Raw genomic sequence first — 23,748 nt, 5'->3', positions numbered from 1 at the left:
AACTACTCTGTTTTATCAGGCCTGTTTGGATGAACAAAGAGCTGAAATCCTGGAGATGGAAATGTTTTTAGATCAGTTAATGAGGATGACTTCCCACAGCACACCTGACCATCCACTGTTGGACACGGGGGCTGTTGTTTACTCTGATTACCACTGTTGTTTACTCTGATTACTAATGTAGTTTACTCTGATTACTACTGTAGTTTACTCTGATTACTACTGTAGTTTACTCTGATTACTACTGTAGTTTACTCTGATTACCACTGTAGTTTACTCTGATTACTACTGTAGTTTACTCTGATTACTACTGTAGTTTACTCTGATTACTACTGTAGTTTACTGATTACCACTGTAGTTTACTCTGATTATTACTGTAGTTTACTCTGATTACTACTGTAGTTTACTCTGATTACCACTGTAGTTTACTCTGATTACTACTGTAGTTTACTGATTACCACTGTAGTTTACTCTGATTACCACTGTAGTTTACTCTGATTACTACTGTAGTTTACTCTGATTACTACTGTAGTTTACTGATTACCACTGTAGCTTACTCTGATTACCACTGTTGTTTACTCTGATTACTAATGTAGTTTACTCTGATTACTACTGTAGTTTACTCTGATTACTACTGTAGTTTACTGATTACCACTGTAGTTTACTCTGATTACTACTGTAGTTTACTCTGATTACTACTGTAGTTTACTCTGATTACCACTGTAGTTTACTCTGATTACCACTCTAGTTTACTCTGATTACCACTCTAGTTTACTCTGATTACCACTCTAGTTTACTCTGATTACTACTGTAGTTTACTGATTACCACTGTAGTTTACTCTGATTACCACTGTAGTTTACTCTGATTACCACTGTAGTTTACTCTGATTACTAAAGTAGTTTACTCTGATTACTACTGTAGTTTACTCTGATTACTACTGTAGTTTACTGATTACCACTGTAGTTTACTCTGATTACTACTGTAGTTTACTCTGATTACTACTGTAGTTTACTCTGATTACCACTGTAGTTTACTCTGATTACTACTGTAGTTTACTCTGATTACTACTGTAGTTTACTCTGATTACTACTGTAGTTTACTGATTACCACTGTAGTTTACTCTGATTATTACTGTAGTTTACTCTGATTACTACTGTAGTTTACTCTGATTACCACTGTAGTTTACTCTGATTACTACTGTAGTTTACTGATTACCACTGTAGTTTACTCTGATTACCACTGTAGTTTACTCTGATTACTACTGTAGTTTACTCTGATTACTACTGTAGTTTACTGATTACCACTGTAGCTTACTCTGATTACTACTATAGTTTACTCTGATTACTACTTAGTTTACTCTGATTACTACTGTAGTTTACTGATTACCACTGTAGTTTACTCTGATTACCACTGTAGTTTACTCTGATTACTACTGTAGTTTACTCTGATTACTACTGTAGTTTACTCTGATTACTACTGTAGTTTACTGATTACCACTGTAGTTTACTCTGATTACTACTGTAGTTTACTCTGATTACTACTGTAGTTTACTCTGATTACAACTGTAGTTTACTGATTACCACTGTAGTTTACTCTGATTACCACTGTAGTTTACTCTGATAACTACTGTAGTTTACTCTGATTACTACTGTAGTTTACTGATTACCACTGTAGTTTACTCTGATTACCACTGTAGTTTACTCTGATTACTACTGTAGTTTACTCTGATTACTACTGTAGTTTACTGATTACCACTGTAGCTTACTCTGATTACTACTGTAGTTTACTCTGATTACTACTTAGTTTACTCTGATTACTACTGTAGTTTACTGATTACCACTGTAGTTTACTCTGATTACCACTGTAGCTTACTCTGATTACTACTGTAGTTTACTCTGATTACTACTGTAGTTTACTGATTACCACTGTAGTTTACTCTGATTACCACTGTAGCTTACTCTGATTACTACTGTAGTTTACTCTGATTACTACTGTAGTTTACTCCGATTACCAATGTAGTTTACTGATTACCACTGTAGTTTACTCTGATTTCTACTGTAGTTTACTGATTACCACTGTAGTTTACTCTGATTACTACTGTAGTTTACTCTGATTACTACTGTAGTTTACTGATTACCACTGTAGTTTACTCTGATTACTACTGTAGTTTACTCTGATTACTACTTTAGTTTACTCTTATTACTACTGTAGTTTACTGATTACCACTGTAGTTTACTCTGATTACTACTGTAGTTTACTCTGATTACTACTGTAGTTTACCCTGATTACCACTGTAGTTTAGTCTGATTACCACTGTAGTTTACTCTGATTACTACTGTAGTTTAGTCTGATTACTACTGCAGTTTACTCTGATTACCACTGTAGTTTATTCTAATTACTACTGTAGTTTACTCTGATTACTACTGTAGTTTACCCTGATTACCACTGTAGTTTACTCTGATTACTACTGTAGTTTATTCTGATTACTACTGACGTTTACTGATTACTACTGTAGTTTACTCTGATTACCACTGTAGTTTACTCTGATTACCACTGTAGTTTAGTCTGATTACCACTGCAGTTTACTCTGATTACTACTGGAGTTTATTATAATTATTGGTGTAATTTACTCTGATTTCTACTGTATTTTAGTCTGATTACTGCTGTAGTTTAATCTGATTACCCCTGTAGTTTTTTCTGTTTACTACTGTAGTTTATTCTGATTACAGCTGTACGTTGATTATCAATGTAGTTTTACTACATTAGTTTAATCGGACTACTACTGTAGTTTACTCTGATTTCTCTTGGTTTACTTTGATTACTACTATAGTTTAGTCTGATTACCGCTGTAGTCTACTCTAATTACTACTGCAGTTTACTCTGATTACTACTGTAGTTCACTCTGATTACTACTTTATTTTAATTGGACTACTTCTGTAGTTTACTCTGATTACTACTGTACTTTAGTCTGATTACCACTGTGGTTTACTCTGATTACCACTGTAGTTTACTCTGATTACTACCGTAGTTTATTGTGATTACTGCTGTAGTTTACTCTGATTACTACTGTGGTCTAGTCTGATAACTACTATAGCTTACTCTGATTACCCCTGTAGTTTTTTCTGTTTACTACTGTAGTTTATTCTGATTACAGCTGTAGGTTGATTAACACTGTAGTTCTTTCTGTTTACTACTGTAGTTTACTCTGATTTGAACTAGATTACTCCGATTACTACTGTAGTTTAATTAACACTGTAGTTTTCTCTGTTTGCCACTGTCATTTACTCTGATTACTACAGTAGTTTATTCTTATTACTCCTGTAGTTTACTCTGATTACTACTGTGGTTTATTCTGATTACTACTGTAGCTTAGTCTGATTACTACTGTAGTTTACTCTGATTACTACATTAGTTTATTCTAAATGCTGCTGTAGTTTACTCTAATTACTACTGTAGTTTACTCTGATTACCACTGTGGTCTACTTTGATTACTACTGTAATTTACTCTGATTACCACAGTAGTGTACTCTGATTACCACTTTAGTTTACTCTGATTACTACAATAGTTTACTCTGATTACCACTGTGGTCTACTCTGATTACTGCCGTAGTTTAATCTTATTACCACTGTGGTCTACTCTGATTACTACTGTAGTTTACTCTGATTACCACTGTAGTTTATTCTGATTACCTGGAGTCCTGGGACTACAAAATTAAAAAACATATCCAACAAGAGCTCGGGTCTCAGGAGGTTAAAATATGTGAGGGGTAAAAGAACCACAATAGAGGGGTAATGTCTTTAATATAACAGGTGTTATCAGTGCATCATGCATAAATGATCACTATAATTAAAATTGATGTAAAATAAGGTCAGGGAAATTTACCTTTAGTTTTGTTTTTTTGCTTAGTTCATTTTTTCTGCAAAACTCTCCTTCTGCTCTGTAAGTTTTCGTCATAAATGTTTAAGGCTCTCTTACAAACTCTCGGTATTGAAGGTCTTTTAGAATTATTTTCATTAAACATTTTACTAACAGATCAGGTATCAGTTAAGTAGGAGTTATTTGCAGGTCTATACTGTACGTCGCATCAGATTCACATCTACACATTTATTTATTTTAGGTCAAAGAAAATCTCCTCAAAGGTAATTAGTGAGGGAATCCTTTAGAACTTTGTTCTTGTATTTCTTGTGAAGGCGGCGTGTAAACGTGTCTTTTTAAGATCTCTCACTTCCCCTCCTCGTTGTGCGATAGTTCGCTTCCTGAGCTCTGGCAGGGATCAGCTCCACTGCAGCAGTAAAAACTGACCTTAGATCTTCACAACACGCCAGATTTCACACTTCAATTTGGGGTTTAGCAAAGGGGGAAATTATTTTTTCTCAAAGGTACATGAGGTGTTTCACGAATCAGAAGAGGAAGTGTGTTTTTTTCTCTTCCTGGTGAAGAATTTCTAGTAGAATAAGAATGAAAACGAGTCACTGAGCTAAGTCCGTTTTTTTCCAAATAAAATGCCTCACCCTTTGAGCGGGGGCGCAGGGCTGAAGCCGGGTAGGGAGATGGGGCTCCCCCCGCTGTGGTTCTTCTTGGTGGAGAGGTCCAGGACGCCGTCTGAGGAGACACATGGAGAGACGTGTTGAAGCAAACGGATGAAGAGCGACGCGTTTGGCTCAGTTTTCTGTGTGTTGGCTAAAGCCCACCTCACCCCTGATTGGGGGGGGGGGGGGTGTCAAACCTGCAGGTGACCCGCATAAAACATCAATGTGTCCAAACACGTCCTGAAGGACGGGCGCTCCTCTCTACCCCAAAACCCCACAGAGTCTCTCCGAGTGCAGGAGACTGAGGCTCTCAGTGGTCTGGAGATCAGATTTGATTCTTGTGTTTTTATTTTTATTATTCTCATCTCATCAGATCTTTTTTTTTAATTTTTGTTTCTGTTTTTTGGTCCACAGATTTCACACTCCTTATGCCCTGCCCCCCTCACCCCAGTCCCTGTTTGTGTTTTTTGTTTCTTCTGACCATGAATCTCCTGCATTCGGGTCATTCAGACCCGGGCCCCCCGTGTTCCTGCTGTCCGCCTCAGCCGGTTCAGGGAGCTTGTTTTTTCTCAGGAATCTTGTTTACAGAAAACGGTGGAAACACATAAAGAATATCAACGTGAAATAGCCTCCGACGCCGCTGCATTAACGGCTCCTCCGCATAATGCGTCCACGTGTGCCGCCCTTCAGCCCACTTCACTGCCTTGATTTTCATCAGGCGCATTTAATGTCTTCCTATATAATGTTGCAGAGTGCAATCAAAATCTGATTTACCAGAGCAGGCAGCCAGGTACCATGGCAACCATACCATATTCCCCCGGTGACTGGAAGAAGTCGCAGTACGCGGCCGATTCCTCGTGTTTCACCTTAAGCTGGAGGACGGCCGGCGAGGAGCCGCCGCTTCCTAAAGTTTGGTGGATTTGAGCTGAAATCTCCATTTTAGAGCCGACTTGGTTTTTCTGCTTCTTCTCATTGAGGGAGTTAAAGGATGAAAGCAAAACCAGAGATGGTGAAGCAGAAATGGAGACATCGTCTCAGAGACGGACGGTCATTTGTTTGACATCTCAGTATTAGCTTGTTTGTCTGGGAAAAAAGGTCCCCAAAATGTGAAGAACGTCGTTTTTTTATTGACTTAAAATACGCTACTTTCATCTTTTTACATCCAAACATTGCTGGGTGACCTTTTAATCATCAACTCTGTTGAACTGGTTCCTGTTCTCAAGGACAACATCTGCTTTTGTTTTTCATTTTTCCTAAATCTGGAGACGATTACAGGATTTTTATGTCCAGTTAAAACTGCACCCAGATAGAGAGACGTCCCACAGGCCTTTGACTCGAATCACACGGCTTTGGGACATAAACCAATCAGCGGCGTCCATAATCTGTGAGGTGAAGCTGACTTTCTGACCCCGTGACCCCGGATGGACCTGGGACAGGCTAATCTCTCATCCCTACAGAAGGTGATATGAAAAAGGAAAAGGATTGATGTGAGCGTGTTCACAGCATCGTGTGTGCACCTTCCAAATCCACAGAAGAAGAACCGCCGCTCGGATTAGGCCAAACCAGACAGATGACTCACAGGATTCACCCTAACTTTGATCAGGATTTAGGATTTCAGAGAGCTATCTTTACATGTTCTCAGGTCAGACTTAAGCACTTCTGATTTTCTTCCAGCTGTAGAAAAACACAAACTCAGGGATCTTTCGGTAAAAAACGACATTTTAAGGCTGGATCATACAGCCACTGAGTACAATTTGCACATATTACACGCATGAAAATTGTTCAAACGTGAATCAAGAGTTAATGTTTAGACATTTTATCTACGGTTTTATTTAACGTCTCAATACTTCAATTAACAAAATCATCTTAACTCTGTAAGGTTCAGTACTTTTAGATACCATTCCCCCCCCCCCCCCCCCCCCCCCCCCCATCTGGAGGTTCTGGTACAGTCGGCTTTTCTAAACATTTAGGTTTAGTTTTAGTCTTTTTCTAAGATTATGATACTTGGTTCCTTTCCTTTCTCTTTCGGCTTTTCCCATCAGGGGTCGCCACAGCGAATCATCCTTTTCCACCTCACCCTATCATGAACATCTTCTACCCTAACGTTAGCCAACTTCATGTCCTCTGTTAAGACATCCATGTATCTCCTCTTTGGCCGTCCTCTTGCCCTCCTGCCAGGCAGCTCCATCTCCAACATCCTTCTACCAATATATCCACTATCCCTCCTCTGAACATGTCCAAACCATCTCAGTCTGGCTTCTCTGACTTTGTCGCTAACACAGGCAACATGAGCCGTCCCTCTGATGTACTCGTTCCTTATCCTGTCTAACCTGGTCACTCCTAAGGAGAACCTCAACATCTTCATCTCTGCTACCTCCATCTCAGCCTCTTGTCTCTGTCTCACTGCTACCGTCTCTAACCCATAGAGCAGAGCTGGTCTCACCACTGTCTTGTACACCTTTCCTTTGAGTCTTGCTGACACTCTTCTGTCACACAACACTCCTGACACTTTCCTCCAACCGCTCCAACCTGCCTGCACTCGCCTCTTCACCTCTTTTCCACACTCCCCATCACACTGAACTGTTGACCCCAAGTACTTAAACTCCTGCACCTTCTTCACCTCAGTCCCCTGTAACCTAACGCTTCTACCTTGATCCCTCTCGTTCAGACACATGTATTCTGTCTTACTACGACTGACCTTCATGCCTCTTCTTTCCAGAGCAAACCTCCACCTCTCTAGCTGTTCCTCCACCTGCTCTCTACTCTCACTGCAAATTACAATGTCATCCGCAAACATCATTGTCCAGGGAGATTCCTGTCTTACCTCGTCTGTCAGCCTGTCCATCAGCATAGCAAACAAAAAAGGACTCAAAGCTGATCCTTGGTGTAGTCCCACCTCCACCTTGAACTCCTCTGTCTGACCTACAGCACATCTCACCACCGTCATACTTCTCTCATACATGTCCTGAACTACTCTGACATACTTCTCTGCCACTCCAGACGACCTCATACAGTACCACAGCTCCTCCCTCGGCACCCTGTCATACGCCTTCTCTAAATCTACGAACACACAATGCAGCTCCTTCTGACCTTCTCTGTACTTTTCCATCAACATTCTCAAAGCAAAAATGGCATCAGTGGTGCTCTTACGGGGCATGAAACCATACTGCTGCTCACAAATCTCCACCTTCTTCCTAAGCCTGGCTTCCACTACTCTTTCCCACAGCTTCATTGTGTGGCTCATCAACTTTATTCCTCTATAGTTGCTGCAGTTCTGCGTGTCACCCTTGTTCTTAAAGATCGGGACCAGAACGCTTCTCCTCCATTCCTCAGGCATCTTCTCACTCTCTAGAATCCTATTGAACAACCTCGTTTGAAATTCCACTGCTGTCTCTCCTAGGCACTTCCATACCTCCACAGGTAGGTCATCAGGACCAACGGCCTTTCCGCTCTTCATCCTTTTCAGAGCCTTCCTAACCTCATCCTTTCCAATCTCTGCTACTTCCTGCTCCACAACAACCACATCTTCCTCCCTTCTTTCCCTGTCATTTTCCTCGTTCATCAGCTCCTCAAAATACTCCTTCCATCTTTTCTGTACACTCTCCTGGGTTGTTAACACCTTTCCATCTCTGTCCTTAATCACCCTTATCTGTTGCACGTCCTTCCCATCTCTGTCTCTCTGTCTGGCTAGCCTGTACAAGTCCTTCTCTCCTTCCTTTGTGTCTAACCTGTCATATAGCTCATCGTAAGCTTTCTGTTTGGCCTTTGCCACCTCTCTCTTCACTCTACGCTGCGCTTCCTTGTACTCCTGTCTACCTTCCTCAGTCCTTTCTACATCCCACTTCCTTTTAGCCAACCTCTTCCTCTGGACGCATTCCTGTACTTCCTCATTCCACCACCAAGTCTCTTTACCGTCTTTCCTCTTTCCAGATGACACACCTAGCACCTTCCTACCTGTTTCCCTGATAATCTCTGCTGTAGTTTCCCAGTCATCTGGAAGCTCATCCTGACCACCCAGGACCTGCCTCAACTTCTGCCTAAATTCCTCACAAGTTTCTTCATTCTGTAGCTTCCACCACTTGGTCTTCTTTTCTGTTTTCCCTCTCTTCTTCTTCCTGACCTCCAGAGTCATCTTACACACCACCATGCGGTGCTGTCTGGCTACACTCTCTCCTACCACCACTTTGCAGTCATTAACCTCTCTCAAATGACCTCGTCTACATAGGATGTAGTCCACCTGAGTACTCCTACCTCCACTTCTGTATGTCACTCTATGTTCCTCTCTCTTCTGGAAGTAAGTGTTGACTACAGCCATTTCCATCCTCTTCGCAAAGTCCACCACCATCTGTCCCTCCAGATTCCTTTCCTTCACACCAAACCTGCCCATCACCTCCTCATCACCTCTGTTGCCCTCACCAACATGCCCATTAAAGTCTGCTCCAATAACAACTCTCTCTCCTCTGGGGATACTCTCTATGACCTCATCCAACTCACTCCAGAATCTCTCCTTCACTTCTAATTCACAGCCAACCTGTGGCGCATACCCACTGACTACATTCACCATCACCCCTTCAATTTCTAACTTTAGGCTCATCATCCTGTCTGAGACTCTTTTCACCTCTAGAACACTGTTTACAAACTCCCCCTTCAGAATCACTCCTACCCCGTTTCTCTTCCTATCAACACCATGATAGAACAGTTTGTATCCTCCTCCAATACTACGTGCCTTGCTGCCCTTCCACCTTGTCTCCTGCACACACAGTACATCTACCTTCCTTCTCTCCATCATGTCTGCCAGCTCTCTGCCTTTCCCTGTCATTGTGCCAACGTTAAGAGTCCCTATTCTCAAACCTATGTTCCTGCCTTTTCCCTTCTCTCTCTGGCCACGGACCCTTCTGCCTCCCCTCTTTCTTCCACCAACAGTAGTCAAATTTCCACCGACACCCTGTAGGTTAACAGCATCGGTGGCGGTCGTTGTTAACCCGGGCCTCGACCGATCCGGTATGTCTAAATCTTTCTCGTGGATGATTCGCATGGTTATTTTGGCAATTTTTACGCCGGATGCCCTTCCTGACGCAACCCTCTCTATTTATCCGGGCTTGGGACCGGCACAGAAGTTACTGGCTTGCAACCCCTGTGGCTAGATTAAGATTATGATACTTGGTTATTTTACTGTTTTTATACTTTAATGAATGTTTTTATCCTTAAGTCTTTGATTTATTTTGTGTTTTGTCTAGCAAATGGACCAGAGTCTGTAATAATAAAACTTCTTCTATGTGGAAAAAGTGAGAAAAGTTCTGGTCTGAACGTGAAAATGTTCACAGAGGTATCAGGAATGAACCACGTTGAAACCACGGCAGAAGTCCAAATAAACCACACAAAGAACACGTAAACCTGTGCTTCATTGAAAGTCTAGACATTCAGAGCGCTGAACAGGAACCACTTCAGAACCACAGTCATGGGGAACTCCAGAGAGACGCCTCAGATCCACGACAAGGAGCGTCCCTCCCGTGGACGCTGCCCCAGGAGAGCCCTGACCCCACGCCTGGACGAGCACCGGTAACGGGAGACTCCCACTCTTATAGACTTCTGGAACGGTGATCGATCAGCGGGTTTACACTCCCATCACACAGTACGCCAATCATGCCGCATACGTGATATAAAAGTTAAACATCGGTGGTTCAAGTGATTAGACAGACGTGGAACGGTCGTGGAAAGACACACATTTGTGTACGCACTCACAAAAATCCCACACAATTACTTACGATTAATTTAAGAATTGTGTATGAACTACGTAACATCTGCATAAACTGACCAAAACGTTTGAACGACCACAAACTGATTTCACGGAACGAAACCCTGGACGGACGTCTGCGCACATCGACCAACGCAATAAAACGCACGACTCACAAAACACCGACATTTCATACGAAGAAAATGCACAAAATGTGCTGTGTGACACGGCCTTCGTCTATTTAATAATGCAAATTGTGTCCTCAGGTCAAGGTTTGCCCCTTTTTTCCACTAAAGTTGAAATTGAAAAGATTTTAAACGGTAAAAGACGCAGCATTCCTGTTGTAAAGATTCCTGTTGGAGCCGCTGACCGGCGGGTCTACTGAAGAACCGCTGGACGGTTCTGATTCTGCCTTCTGATTCTCTCTGAACATTCGGATCTGCTGACATTTCTACAGGTCATTCAGGGAAAACGTGGTCATCCGTGCGTCTGTCTGCATCCTCTCACTCCTGATGGTTTCTGGAGGGAGCTGTGGTTTTTTCGGTTCTGCTTGGCTCAGTCTTGGTGTCGGGTCTCTGCAGGAGGAATCTGGAGTCTTTCAGCAGCAGAGTAACAGAAAACATGCAGGTCAGGAGGTGAAATCCTGATTACTGCTGCCAATCACTTATTCTGTTTTTGAAACAAATATTTCCTTCTTTTTTTTGTGCCTATTAACGGATCAAAATGTGCATTTAATGACAGAAATGCAAATATTGTTTTGTTATTCCATCTGCATATTCTAATGATTGTTTTTATTTTCCCGCCTTTGTCTGACCTCTCCGTAGGTGTCAGGCGAGATGTTTTCCTCATCTTCTGCCTCTGACTGCTGTCCTTCCTACACATGACTGATGAATGCAGTTAGAAACCTCTTTGTCTTCTCTTTCAGCCGTCTTCCTCCTTGTTTCTCACTGCACAGATGTTGTGTGACCTCCTCTTTCTTGACTCCGTCTTTAACGTCCTCACAGAGTCTGCAGTTCACGGGGATTCTTCCTCTTCTCCCCCGTCGCCTCGCGCTTCTCCAGTTCAACTGTTACACTCAAACCCCTTTCATCTAATCTTTTGGTCACTTTTAAAGGCCATTATTTAATAAAAGGGGACTTTTACTGCTGGGACAATCAGACTACACTAGATCCTAACAACTGAAAGCTCGGTTGTACTTGTGTTGTCTCGGGCCGACGTCTGGTGTGAGCTGCTGCTTCATAAACAAACTAAACAGAAATTGACTTTCCTCAGACTTAAGGCCCACCTGAAGCCTTAGTCACCTGACCCGTATGGGAGGGGGTTGACTTGTACGGGTTCTGTGCTCGCCTCAGTTCCTTTGAGGACTCCTTGCACAGGTTGCAGGATTTGGGGCGGCTGAAAAAATGAAAAATGAGTTTGACACGCACGCGTCTGACCTACTTCAACTCTACGGGTTGTGAGGCTTCACTACGACCTGTCGCCCGCAGCATGAGCGCAAAAAAAACCCTGCATGAACATTTTCCCTCTACAGCTTCACTGAGAGGTCTACGACCTGAATTTCTCCTGCTGGTCACCTGTGGGCCCGTAAAGGTTTGACCATTTCTCACCTGCTGGCAGCCCATAAGAACGGCTGGACTGAGACCTAAATTCTCCCTGAGATGGACGGAGAACTTCTTCTTCAGGTGGGTTTAGAAACGTGGAGGCAAAAGTGTCAGGATGGAAGAAAACGACAACAGATCATTTGGTGATTAGTGGTAAATGTGGAAACCAGATCCCTTTGACCTGCTTTGATCTGCTTAGATCTACTTTGATCTACTTCATCTGCTTTGATCTACGTTGATCTGCTTTGATCTACTTTGACCTATGTTGATCTTCTTTGACCTGCTTTGATATGCTTTGATCATCTTTGACCTACCTTTATCTACTTTGACCTGGTTTGATGTACTTTGACCTGCTTTCATCTACTTTGACCTGGTTTGACCTGTTTTGATCTGCTTTGATCTACTTTGACCTGCTTTGATCTACTTTGACTTGCTTTGATCTACTTTGATCTGCCTTGATCTACTTTGATCTACTTTGACCTGTTTTGATCTGCTTTGATCTACTTTGATCTGCCTTGATCTAATTTGATCTGCCTTGATCTGCTTTGATCTGCCTTGATCTACTTTGATCTGCTTTGATCTACTTTGACCTGTTTTGATCTGCTTTAATCTACTTTGACCTGCTTTGATCTACTTTGACCTGCTTTGATTTACTTTGATCTGCCTTGATCTACTTTGACCTGCTTTGATTTACTTTGACCTGCTTTGATCTACTTCATCTGCTTTGATCTTCTTTGACCTGCTTTGATCTGCTTTGATCTACTTTGACCTATGTTGATCTTCTTTGACCTTCTTTGATATGCTTTGACCTGGTTTGATGTACTTTGACCTGTTTTGATCTGCTTTGATCTACTTTGACCTGCTTTGATCTACTTTGATCTGCCTTGATCTACTTTGATCTGCTTTAATCTACTTTGATCTACTTCATCTGCTTTGATCTACTTTGACCTGTTTTGATCTGCTTTAATCTACTTTGACCTGCTTTGATGTACTTTGATCTGCCTTGATCTAATTTGATCTGCCTTGATCTACTTTGACCTGCTTTGATCTGCTTTTATCTACTTTGATCTACTTCATCTGCTTTTATCTACTTTGATCTACTTCATCTGCCTTTATCTACTTTGACCTGCTTTGATCTACTTTGACCTGCTTTGATCTACTTTGATCTGCCTTGACCTGCTTTGACCTGTTTTGATCTGCTTTGATCATCTTTGACCAGCACTGTTTTAGTTCTGCAGAACCTTATCATCCTTATATGATTAATCAGAACATCAGTGATGCTGAATGAAGTTGTGATTTGATTCATCAGCGATTCATCTGATAATGTTTTATTTAAACAATTGCTGTTTGCAAATGATTTTTTTCACAAAAATGACTTTTTAAAATATAAATATTGAAATTAAAAAGCTGCAACCATTTATATTTGTAAACTGAAAATTGAAGAAAATAGAATTATTTTAAGTCTAGAAATTCAAACTAAACGTAACATAAAAATAAAAGCAGAAAAGTCTGGCTTTTGGCTCGCAAAAGGAAACAGACAGATTCTTTTCTTTGTGACTAAAACTATAGATTTCATCATCAGTGACTTCCTGGTTTTTGGCGTTTCATCTGATTGCTTTGAAGCTCGTGGGGAAAAGTTGTGGCAGATTTTTGTTGTTTTCCGTCTGCGGCGCCTTCAGGCCCGATGGCGTTCTCAGGGGCCGTATTTGGGTTGTCGCCCCATGCAGAATGATCCAGGATCCCGCCTTTTGAAGCCGGTCACACTGTGGGATTTTTGCACGGCGTGCTGCGCCGTTACGTTCGTGCAGCGAAGACGGCTGACAGAGGAGGCGGGGCTTGTTTGCTCGCCTCATGAAAGCGGCGTTTCTGCTGAGAGCCGCCCTGACGGCGTATTGATCAGCGAAGGAATAACAAAGCCTTTCTGAACAGAAACCTTCAGCCTGATTCAAAGCAGATCCTGCTCGGAGGATCTTCGTTTGAATTTTTATAGAAGGTGTTTTGTGTTGTGTTTGTGTGTTGTGTGTGTGTGTGGGGGGGGGGTTGTAATGCCTGCATCTTTGTTGTAAAAATGAAGGAGGCTTACTGTAAGCTGCTTCCAAAAAGCTGGCATTAAAGCGTGCAACCAAACGCGGCGTGCTGGAGGCCTGAAGCAGCGCTGCGGCTGCTCGGCGCCGAGAGCCGTTTGGTGATCAAACCGCAGACCCCCCGCTGCTTTGGTTTGATTAAACAGAGCTCCTTTCAGAGCTCAGATCGCGCTGCAGAGGCGCCGTCTCAAAGAAGCTGGCTCTTCAGTGATCTCGTTTGGATCTAAAGTGTTTCCCAAACAAAACCTGAAGGATTTGGATTCATCTCCTTCTGGGATTCAGCCTGACGCAACTCTATGCTAGAACCTGCAACCACGACAGGCGTTTGTGTTCCAGCCGTGTGTGTTCTGCCGGCTGCGCGGTGATCAGTGCGGCCCTCACCCTGCTGGCTGGGCTCCGGATCCGCCGGGATCTTTTTGACGGTGAGGTCCAGCGGGCCGTCCTGGTCGGCCATGAGGAGCTTGCTGAGGACGGGGTTCTGTGCGGAGGCAGCGGCGGCCCCTCCTCCTCCTCCCCCCGTGCCGTTGCTGCTGTGGGTGCAGGAGGGCGTGGAGGCGACGACGGCGCAGGCCGGGCCGAAGCCCGGTCCCGGGGTCGGGGACGGCGAGGAGGAGGCGGACGATGGAGGGGATCGAGGCGTGGGCCCGGGCGGGGAGCTGGGGGCCGGGGCCAGAGACACCGCTCTCGGCAGGCTTTGGTCCTTCATGGTGCCGTTGGGCAGGGGCGGGTCGTCCTGAGTAGTTTTTGAGGTATATTCGGCAGCAAACTGGCGGATCATTCGCTGCATGATCTCGCGAGCCACTAGAGGAATGTGAGGGTCTGAGAAACTTGGGAGGTCTGCGGAGAGAAGAGCAGAGCGGCACACATGTCAGCGTCCCAACCCTCCAGGAATTTGTCTGCTTGTCGGCATGTTCAGCCGCTCATTTATCCCATTTCATCCTGAAAATCTAATCCTGATGCTGTGCTGAAATAATCCAGAAATCGCTCCAAAGCGGCGCTAAATCCTGCCTATTGACGGCGCTGAAAGCACCATGATATGAGTACGTACCGCAGATTATCGCCCCCCTCTTACAAGATTCTTTCTCCCTCTCTCTCTGCGTGACGTGGATTTACACGAAACTGCTGATTGATTTCCTTCCAAATTTCCTCAGAGCAGAAAGGAGTCGATTATCGGTTACAGAAGTCGAATAACTACAGCAAGCAAAGATGATTAAGATCCAAACAGACTCGGGATTATTTAATCCCAACTCAGCAGGTTAAAACACTCCGATCATCTTCTGGTCTGTTTTCAAAGCTTTCCCAGTGGTCTTTTAATTATGATGAGGTCATTTTTTTTTAACCTGTCCAACAGCTGAACAAACAGCTGAGATCTGAAGGCCTCTAGTGTTGGACAGATTTTACTAAATCTTCTGACACAAAAGCTGTATATTTGAATAAACCCCTTCTGACATTTTGATTCAACTTTATTTATGGGAATCATATTTGTAACCGTTTTTGTTGGACCGGACAGAAAGAAAAGGAGGTAAAAAGAGGGAGGGACTGTGTCATTTTCTAGAGCGGCAGGACTTCATTTGAAAAGGAGCAACCCCACCCCCCCTTCCCCTCCCCACTGCTGAGAGGTCCGAACAGCAAACCTGTGGCCCACCCAGTGTACTTTTTACGTTACAAATATACGGTGGCCCAGAAGGGTCACAACACCACACTTTCGATTATGCAACACAAAATAACACACAACAATTCATCACAACTCTAAAATATTAACTCACAACACGAAACAACACTTGTGTTATTAGTTATTGTTTTGTGAGTTTATTTTTTTAGTGTAGTGATGAATTGTTGTGTGTTATTTTGTGTTGCGAAATCTAAATTGTTGAGTTGTGACCCTTCTGGGCCACCGTACAAATATGTTCTTTTTCCAATAGTGTCCCCCATCAGAAAAATGCCACAAAAGCATGTTAAAAACACCAAAAACACAATTTTCCTCAGAGGGTCTTTACTAAAACCTACAATTCCCAGAGCCCCGCCCCTTCATATTTGGTATCATTAGCTGCGCTAACATTGACTCTGAAATTGCGCAAATTGGATTTGTTTAATGGAAACATGACAACTTCAAAGAAACTCGCATTTATCAAAAGAAAAAAGGTTGTAGCGCTTGGAGGAGGTGGTTTTTGAGGCGTGTTGCAATTGACATATTTCGCAAAACTGCCATGGAAACGTTTTTTTTTCAAAAGGCAATGAGTCATGTGACCAACAACCGGATGGCGATGCGTTTCGCCTTGGGCGCTGCACAGCGGCGCCACCAGAGGTCCATCCGAAGTTGAGCGTGTCATGTGGGACTGTTGGATCCGCAGTTCCCGCCTCATTCCAAATGCACCAGAAAACCGTTGCTATGGTAACCCAGTTTGTGTCGAGCGCACAGGGAAACAATACAAAGTGGGTTCTGCTCCTCCTTAGGAATCCGCAGAGGTAATCCAGATTGGGCTGCGGCGCCGCATCGACCGCCGGGGGGGTCACAGGTAACCGGATAGAGGAAATGCCCTTCAGTGACCTACATTTCCACATGTGTGTCCCAAAGGTGGATGTTTGGGACGTCAATCCGGGCGTTGAGTAAAAAGCAGGAATCTAAAAGATGAGTTTATTCCACCTGATAATCTGGAACTTCTGCTTTCAATTTAAACTTTATTTAAACACCTGCTTCAACAAACACACCTCAGTGTTGAGGAGACGTTCTGATTCGTTGTTTTGGGGCCACTAGGATTCTTTCCGGTGATTTCCCTTCAGAACCTTTCTTTCTAGTATTCAACCTCTGATCTCTAATCCCGTTTTTTAGAAGGTTCTGCGTCGGTTCTGCTGTCAAAGGCTGGCGCACAAAAAGAACGGAGAGCATCAAGAAGAAAGAAGGAAGAACAACGGATGTCAAACTTTGTTTTTGCCCCCCCCCCACCACCACACCGGGGCTGTTAATGCATTAATCTGGCCCTGGCCCACATCATTCTGCTGCACTTATCTCCTCACTTGACATTTATTTGGATAATTTCATGTGCGCCAATGAGTCGGAGCCTAAATCCTTCAAATAATACATTAGCCCAAAAATGTAATCCTGAAGATGTGCGGATATAATCCAAAGATCACATGCATGCATACATGCATGCGGCTCATAATCCTGGCCTCTGAGGCTAAGTTCAGATCAAATATACTGGATCAGAAAATATCCTTTTTTGTGTCTTCTTGACTTTTCTTCTGTTGGATTTTGTTTATACCCAACACGCCGACTAATTGTTCTCGTCTTCTGCTCGTTGAGACTTTGTTTACACGCTTGCTGTCACAATACTATCCACACAAACATGTCACACACGCGCAGTTCATATGCGTTTGAACCATCTCCTGAGAAAACTCTCATTAAAGCCGCCGCCGCGGCGTCACACGGAAACAGAAGCAGAGCCGGGGAGAAGCGGCGCTTCCAGCTCGGCTGCCGCGTTCTCGCCATCATCCGCCGTAATCTGGACCTGATCCCAGGTGTTGTTGCTGTTCTCTGTTGTGACTAATCCTCTGTTAGTGTTATCAGGCTTCAGCTCTGTACACAAACGGCCCGCTCGGTGACACCAGCGGCAGAAATCATCCCCAATAGAGGAGCTTAAGGAGCAGAACTGAATCAGTCTGCCGCCTTATTCTGGACTCTTCTCCAGGCTCAGATTAAAGCCCTGCAGCTACCAGCTGCTCATCCGAACCGCACACTACAGCCAAAAGATCCGCGGGCCTTCCACTGGCTCAGATGCCGCGCTCGCCTCGCTGAATAGGCACAGATGTGTGAAAGCACAGATTAGCCACGCCTCCTTGTCCGCCGCTGCAGCTGCTCACCTTCCACAGGACTCCTCCCACCGGGCTGCCCGGCCGTAAACCTCTTTCCCGACCCGGTCGCGCCGCACGCTGACAGCGGCGACTGATTTCCATTACAGGGGTCTTTAAGAGCCAGGGAGCCCCGGGGAGCCCCGGGGAGCCCCGGGGAGCGGGTTAGCGCTGTACACTGATAATGTGGCCCATTTATACAGCTCCAGTCTGACAGGTGGGGGTGCCACCCCCGGGGGTCTCGGGGGAAACTCCAGAGAGCAGCAAAGGCTGTAGTTTTAACAGGAAGGTGGAGGTTAGGTAGAAATACAGCCGCTCAGCAGCAGGGAAAGCTATTGGCTTTTATTTTGAAAGAGTTTTATTGTCAGTCCAATAGTTTCTATTTGCTTAAAAATTATTGGATTTTCTAATAATTTGAACAGTTCAAAACACATTTCATTCACCTCACAAAGTCATCATGACTCGGGCTTTTACAGTACCCACTGTTATGGCAACATATGGATCTCCAGCCAGTCTTGACAACCAGATCCAGATCCAGATCCAGATCAGGCAGGAGTCCGGTTTGACCTCTGCCTGTCCAGCCTAATTCTGCGTTTACAAGGAACGCAAATCCAGCAGCAAATTCACGTCTGCCTCTTCTGATTAGACCAAACACGCGTTCATAAACCCGTTGCTCCCGCTGTGGGAGGAGCTCAAAATCTTTTCGCCTCATCGCTACATCATGGAAGACATGGATGACGTTTAGAGATCAGGTTGATTTATTTTGAGGAGCCCTAAAAACACAGGTAATCCCGTCTCCCCGGCCGGGTTCGTGACTTCATTCAGAGACTCTCCCGGTTCGGTGAGCGTCACCGTCTGCTGCAGGAGCTGCATCTGATTGGCGGAGATTTGAGCGGTACTTCTGTGTCTCTGTGACCCGGTTTGACGGCCTGCTGTCCCACATTAGTCCAAGGAGGGAAAAACAAAATTAGAGGAAATTTTTAGTAAGGTCTGCTTACAATTAAAAAAATTATTATAAAGTTTAGGAGAAAATCTGTCCTCCATTTGGACTCCACCCACTGATCACATCAGGGTTCTCGATTAGTTGACTGACGCAAATTCTTCACCAAAGTTCACAAATCGTGCCACGCCCAACGCTTAACTTGCGTCTGTACATTGAAACCGGACGTCGCTGACGCGGAAATCGCGTTGGATGTGAACTCAGCTTCACACTGTCCCGATGCGACTCCTCCCAGACAGCAGGGGGCAGTGTTCAAACTTCTGATTGGTTTAACCTCCATCAACTAATGAAAGAAGAGTTTAAAAGAAAACACATCAACAGAATGAAGTGTGCTTTAAAGCAGTGGTCCCCTCCAAAACCTCCTGACCGCGGACCGGTACCGGTCCGTGGGTCATTTGGTACCGGGCCACAGAGAAAGAATAAATAACTTACATTACTTCCGTTTCATTTATTTCTGAATCTGAAAGATGATGTATTTAGAAAAATTGCCCGATTCTCTGTTCCATCCGTCTATGTCACTCTTGACGCAGGCCAATTCGCTCTTCTCGGTCATGTGATAGGTTACCGCTAAAATAAAACCCAGACTAGCAAAATGAGTAAAAACAAACGTCTTTGGAAAGTTTCTTTGCCCAGATAGGAGACAGAAGAGGAGCCCTCCACTTCCAAAAACAGAAAGCTACATTTGATTAACAGTTCTTCTTTTTTGCACCATGTATGGGAAGGGGAGAAGATGATGACACATGTACGACTTACAATGACATGCGTGTCAAAGGAAAAGCTCAAGCTTCGTCTTGCCTCTGTCACTTGTTTATCATGGCGTAGTGACAATGTTCATCTGTCTGCAAATTTCAAGACTGGTCCGTGGAACCTTTGTGTGACGTCATACCGGTCTGTGGGGTTAAAAACATTGGGGACCATTGTTTTAAAGCTCAGATAACCTGCAGTAATTGAGCTTTTACTATGACGTCATCAACCACCGAACACCTGAAGAAAACACGCTCTTCGACTGCGATAAACAAGCTGATTTGTGTTGATCACGTTGGCACTTCAAGACTGGGTTGCATATTAGTGTAAGGCCGCTCTTCTCCACCTCCCAATTAGGTTAATTGCTTAAATGTTTGCAGACTTACGATAGGCAAAAGAATGTAAACAGTGGAGCTAAAACGAAAGGGTTAATAAGGAACCTTGATCTTAGAACCAAAAACCACTTTTTGAGATGGACAGCCTTCTCTGCATGAAAAGGTTTTTGCAGCTGGAACTTTATTTTGATGACAAAACATCAAAATAAAAGCTTCCCACAGAAGAAAACTAAGTTTTATCACTTGTCTTCTACAGACAATGAAAGTGTGTTTGTGCGTTTGTTGCTGCGCGATTGTTAATCTGTCTGGATAAAGTGCGTTTGTGTGCAGCTGTGTCTGCATGCAGGAGGTCAGAACATCGATTGAATGAAACCGTTTCACTTATCTTTGATTAAAAATATTAAAAAAACACCTCCATATGTGTCTTTGTACTCTACAGCAAGCCAAAATTTCTTTGACCTTTTTTATGGAAAACATCGGAGATCAGCCGCGGTATTTCTGTGACTCAGATCGGAAATAGCCGGTTCTTTATTTCTGACTCAGCAGTCCTGAAGTGACTCATTAGAAAGGAAAAAATCCTGCAGCTAACTGGTCTCCCCGTCAGCCAACAAGTGATGCAAGACTTCATGAAATTCTAAACAAGTCCCTCAAAGGCCCGGCTCCGCTCCGATGAGACACCCATGACTAATGGGGGACCCAACTCCTCTGCTGCATCCATCATCTCCATTTTTCTCCTCTGCAGACCGACTAATCCGGTCCACGCCGTTCCCTCAACACTCCTCTCTTTTTCTCTGTGAAATGACCTCCTGCTAAGCATCCACCTGAGCTCTTGTAGCAACAACAGTAGGAGGTCAGAAAAAGAAATAACTCTTTATTTGACTTTATTTGGTTCCGTAAACCACCGTGTTATTTGGACTATAAGTCGCTCTGGACTATAAATCGCTCTGGACTATAAGTCTCTGGACTATAAATCGCTCTGGACTATAAATCGCTCTGGACTATAAATCGCCCTGGACTATAAGTCGCTCTGGACTATAAGTCGCTCTGGACTATAAATCGCTCTGGACTATAAATCGCCCTGGACTATAAATCGCTCTGGACTATAAATCGCCCTGGACTATAAATCGCTCTGGACTATAAGTTGCTCTGGACTATAAGTCGCTCTGGACTATAAGTCGCTCTGGACTATAAGTCTCTGGACTATAAGTCGCTCTGGACTATAAGTCGCTCTGGACTATAAGTTGCTCTGGACTATAAGTCGCTCTGGACTATAAGTCACTCTGGACTATAAGTCTCTGGACTATAAGTTGCTCTGGACTATAAGTCGCTCTGGACTATAAGTCACTCTGGACTATAAGTCTCTGGACTATAAGTCGCTCTGGACTATAAGTCGCTCTGGACTATAAGTCTCTGGACTATAAATCGCTCTGGACTATAAGTCGCTCTGGACTATAAATCGCCCTGGACTATAAGTCATTCTGGACTATAAGTCGCTCTGGACTTTAAGTCGCTCTGGACTATAAATTGCTCTGGACTACGCCTGCACAATATACCGCAAATTAATTGTTTTCGCAACATCAAGCTGTGCAATATGCATATTGCAAAAGACAAAAGTGAAAATTGCAATAAATGGTTACAATAAATGTGCTAAAACAATCTTTTGGCAACTTGAAGCATTTAACGAATCAAGTAAATCCCTCCATGTATTTGACCAATCAGATGGACTCCTTCACGTTGTTGACCAATCAGATGGAGCTCTTTTATGGTAGATGTTCGCCTCCTACGTAGACGACGGTCATTTGGAGTATGATTTTTTAAACTGTTGCAATGAAATGAGAATGATGTTTTTGGTTGTTTTGCTCTTTGTTTATTCATTCATTCATTTTTTATACCGTTTTTCCCTTTCGGGGTCACGGGGCTGCCCTGCCCCCATCCCGGCCGCTTGTGGGCAAAGGCAGGTTTGTTTATATACCACTAAATTATATCATCATCGCAATATGAGATATGTGAGCCTTAAATGATAAATCCTGGTCAAGTAAAACCCCAAGGTTTCTAACTGTGGAATTGGGGGCTATACTTATACCATCCAATATAAAAAGATTTCTTTTTAGCACTATAGCTAAATTAACTCGCAGTCAGAGCTCAGTAGAACCACATGCGAGTGTACTCCTGAGGGCTTGTAAGGCATCATTAACAAAGTGGTCATTTATACTAGGACTGATACTATGGGAGCTGGTCTCAGAGTATTTTCTCAGAATATCACTAACCCCCCCGCGAAGGGGGGTCTAAGGGCAGGGATGCCAGTATAGCTTAGTCAGTTTGTTAGTTCATTTTAGTATTTTTCTATTGAACTCTTTGTATTCGTGATCCTTTTGATTTCATGTTTTACTTCGAAGCCCATCGAGACGACTGTTGTTGTGATTTTGGGCTATACAAATAAAATTGAATTGAATTGAATTGAATTGAATATTAATCACCAATATCGCATATCGCGAGTTTTCCTCATATCGTGCAGCCCTATTCTGGACTATAAGTCGCTCCGGCGTATAAGTCGCAGACACAAGAAATACATAATAAAGAAGAATATTATGTTTTCCTGGTCTGAGCTGGAATCTGGACCAGAACCAGATGACTGGATGGCTCTGATATTGCTGCCGTTTCTGTTGCACCGCTAATGTTAGCTTGGTGCTGTGAGTGGCTGTAAGCTAGGGTTTGAGCCTGTAAACAGAGAGCTCTAAACTACAGGGGGTTTGCTCAAGTCCCGCCCACAACTCAGTGGTGAATTCCTGATGAAGTCCTGCCGCTCTGCAGAAACTATGTCCTAGAAAACGACACTGGTTTTTGGATTTTGGCTAAAAAACATATCATCAGAATTAAAAGACGACTGGGAAAACTTTGGAAACAGATCAAAGGATGATGGGGGCGGGTCTGTGATGATTCCTCTGAACCTGAAATGACGGCACACCTCATGGTTCTGGCCCGTTTGGGCTGAGGACCCGGAGCTCACACTGACCTTTTCTGTGGAACACAGCATTGAGGAAGTCTTGGGCCTGTCTCTCCAGCCGGCTGATCCGAGACTGCTCCTGCTTGAAGTCCTCACAGTCCACCAGTGCGTGGCTGACGGCGCCGTTCTCCACGCCGTGCTCCTGCACGCACACAGAGGGGGAAACCTCAAACGTCTGGATCCTTTCGCAGTCTGAGCCCTCGGCTCTTCAGCCGCTCCGCGTCTTTCGCTTCAACCTAATGAAGCCGTTTACGCCTCTTTTACCGTTTTGTGTTCTCTTCTATTTATATCAGCAGTAATTAGATTTGAATTGATTTGAATTATAACCTCGTTAATGATGCTAATATCATCCAACTGCTTCTCCTTCAGTCTTATTCTGCTGTTTCTCTTTTTAATCTTGAATTATTATTTCTTTTCGTTTTGATTATTTCTGGATTTTATTTTGAAGCCGTGGGGGTTAGGGGCCAGGCCTCCTCTGCCCCCGCAGTCCTCCTCTGCCCCCCATCGGCGCTGCAGGGGGTCCCGACGCGGGCTGGGATGGACAGGAAGCTGGCAACACCTTTAAAGCAAAAACCTTCCTTTTGATTTTCTACCTCAGGAATTCTGCCGCTCCGCATCCTCGCCAGGGACAGACCAACGAAAATAAAAGCCCCCCTGACCCCGAGACTTGTTTTGTTGCAACCAAGCAGGAACTTTTGAACTTTCTGACAGATTTCCCTGCAGGAAGCGGCGCTGCTTCTGATGCACAAAGACAGGGCTGCTGGAAATGCGCCTCGAATAGATTCTATACATCAGGAAGCCGCGTATGCCGTATAGAACAGCAGACGGTTCATGCTTGCATTATTGAAGCTGAAAAGGGAACCGTAAAGTCA

The 23,748-nt window shown here is 43.8% G+C and overlaps 1 protein-coding gene across 2 annotated transcripts in view; it reads right to left on the bottom strand.

Moving 5' to 3' along the window:
* Nucleotides 1–23,748, bottom strand: part of lcor (ligand dependent nuclear receptor corepressor) — an 84,441-nt gene that overhangs the window by 8,315 nt on the left and 52,378 nt on the right. For both annotated transcript variants that reach the window (XR_002873539.1, XM_023956803.1), the window contains exons 4-6: nt 22,886–23,018; nt 14,329–14,784; nt 4,511–4,601 (exon numbers count right to left, since the gene is read on the bottom strand). Coding sequence is in view for 1 of the 2 variants with exons in the window: in XM_023956803.1 (XP_023812571.1) it covers nt 4,511–4,601; nt 14,329–14,784; nt 22,886–23,018 (680 nt within the window). In the remaining variant the exon portion in view is untranslated. The remainder of the gene's footprint in view (nt 1–4,510; nt 4,602–14,328; nt 14,785–22,885; nt 23,019–23,748) is intronic.

Source organism: Oryzias latipes, chromosome 1, assembly GCF_002234675.1.
Source record: "Oryzias latipes chromosome 1, ASM223467v1".
Lineage (NCBI taxonomy): Eukaryota > Metazoa > Chordata > Actinopteri > Beloniformes > Adrianichthyidae > Oryzias > Oryzias latipes.
This window is presented reverse-complemented; position numbering and strand designations above follow the sequence as displayed.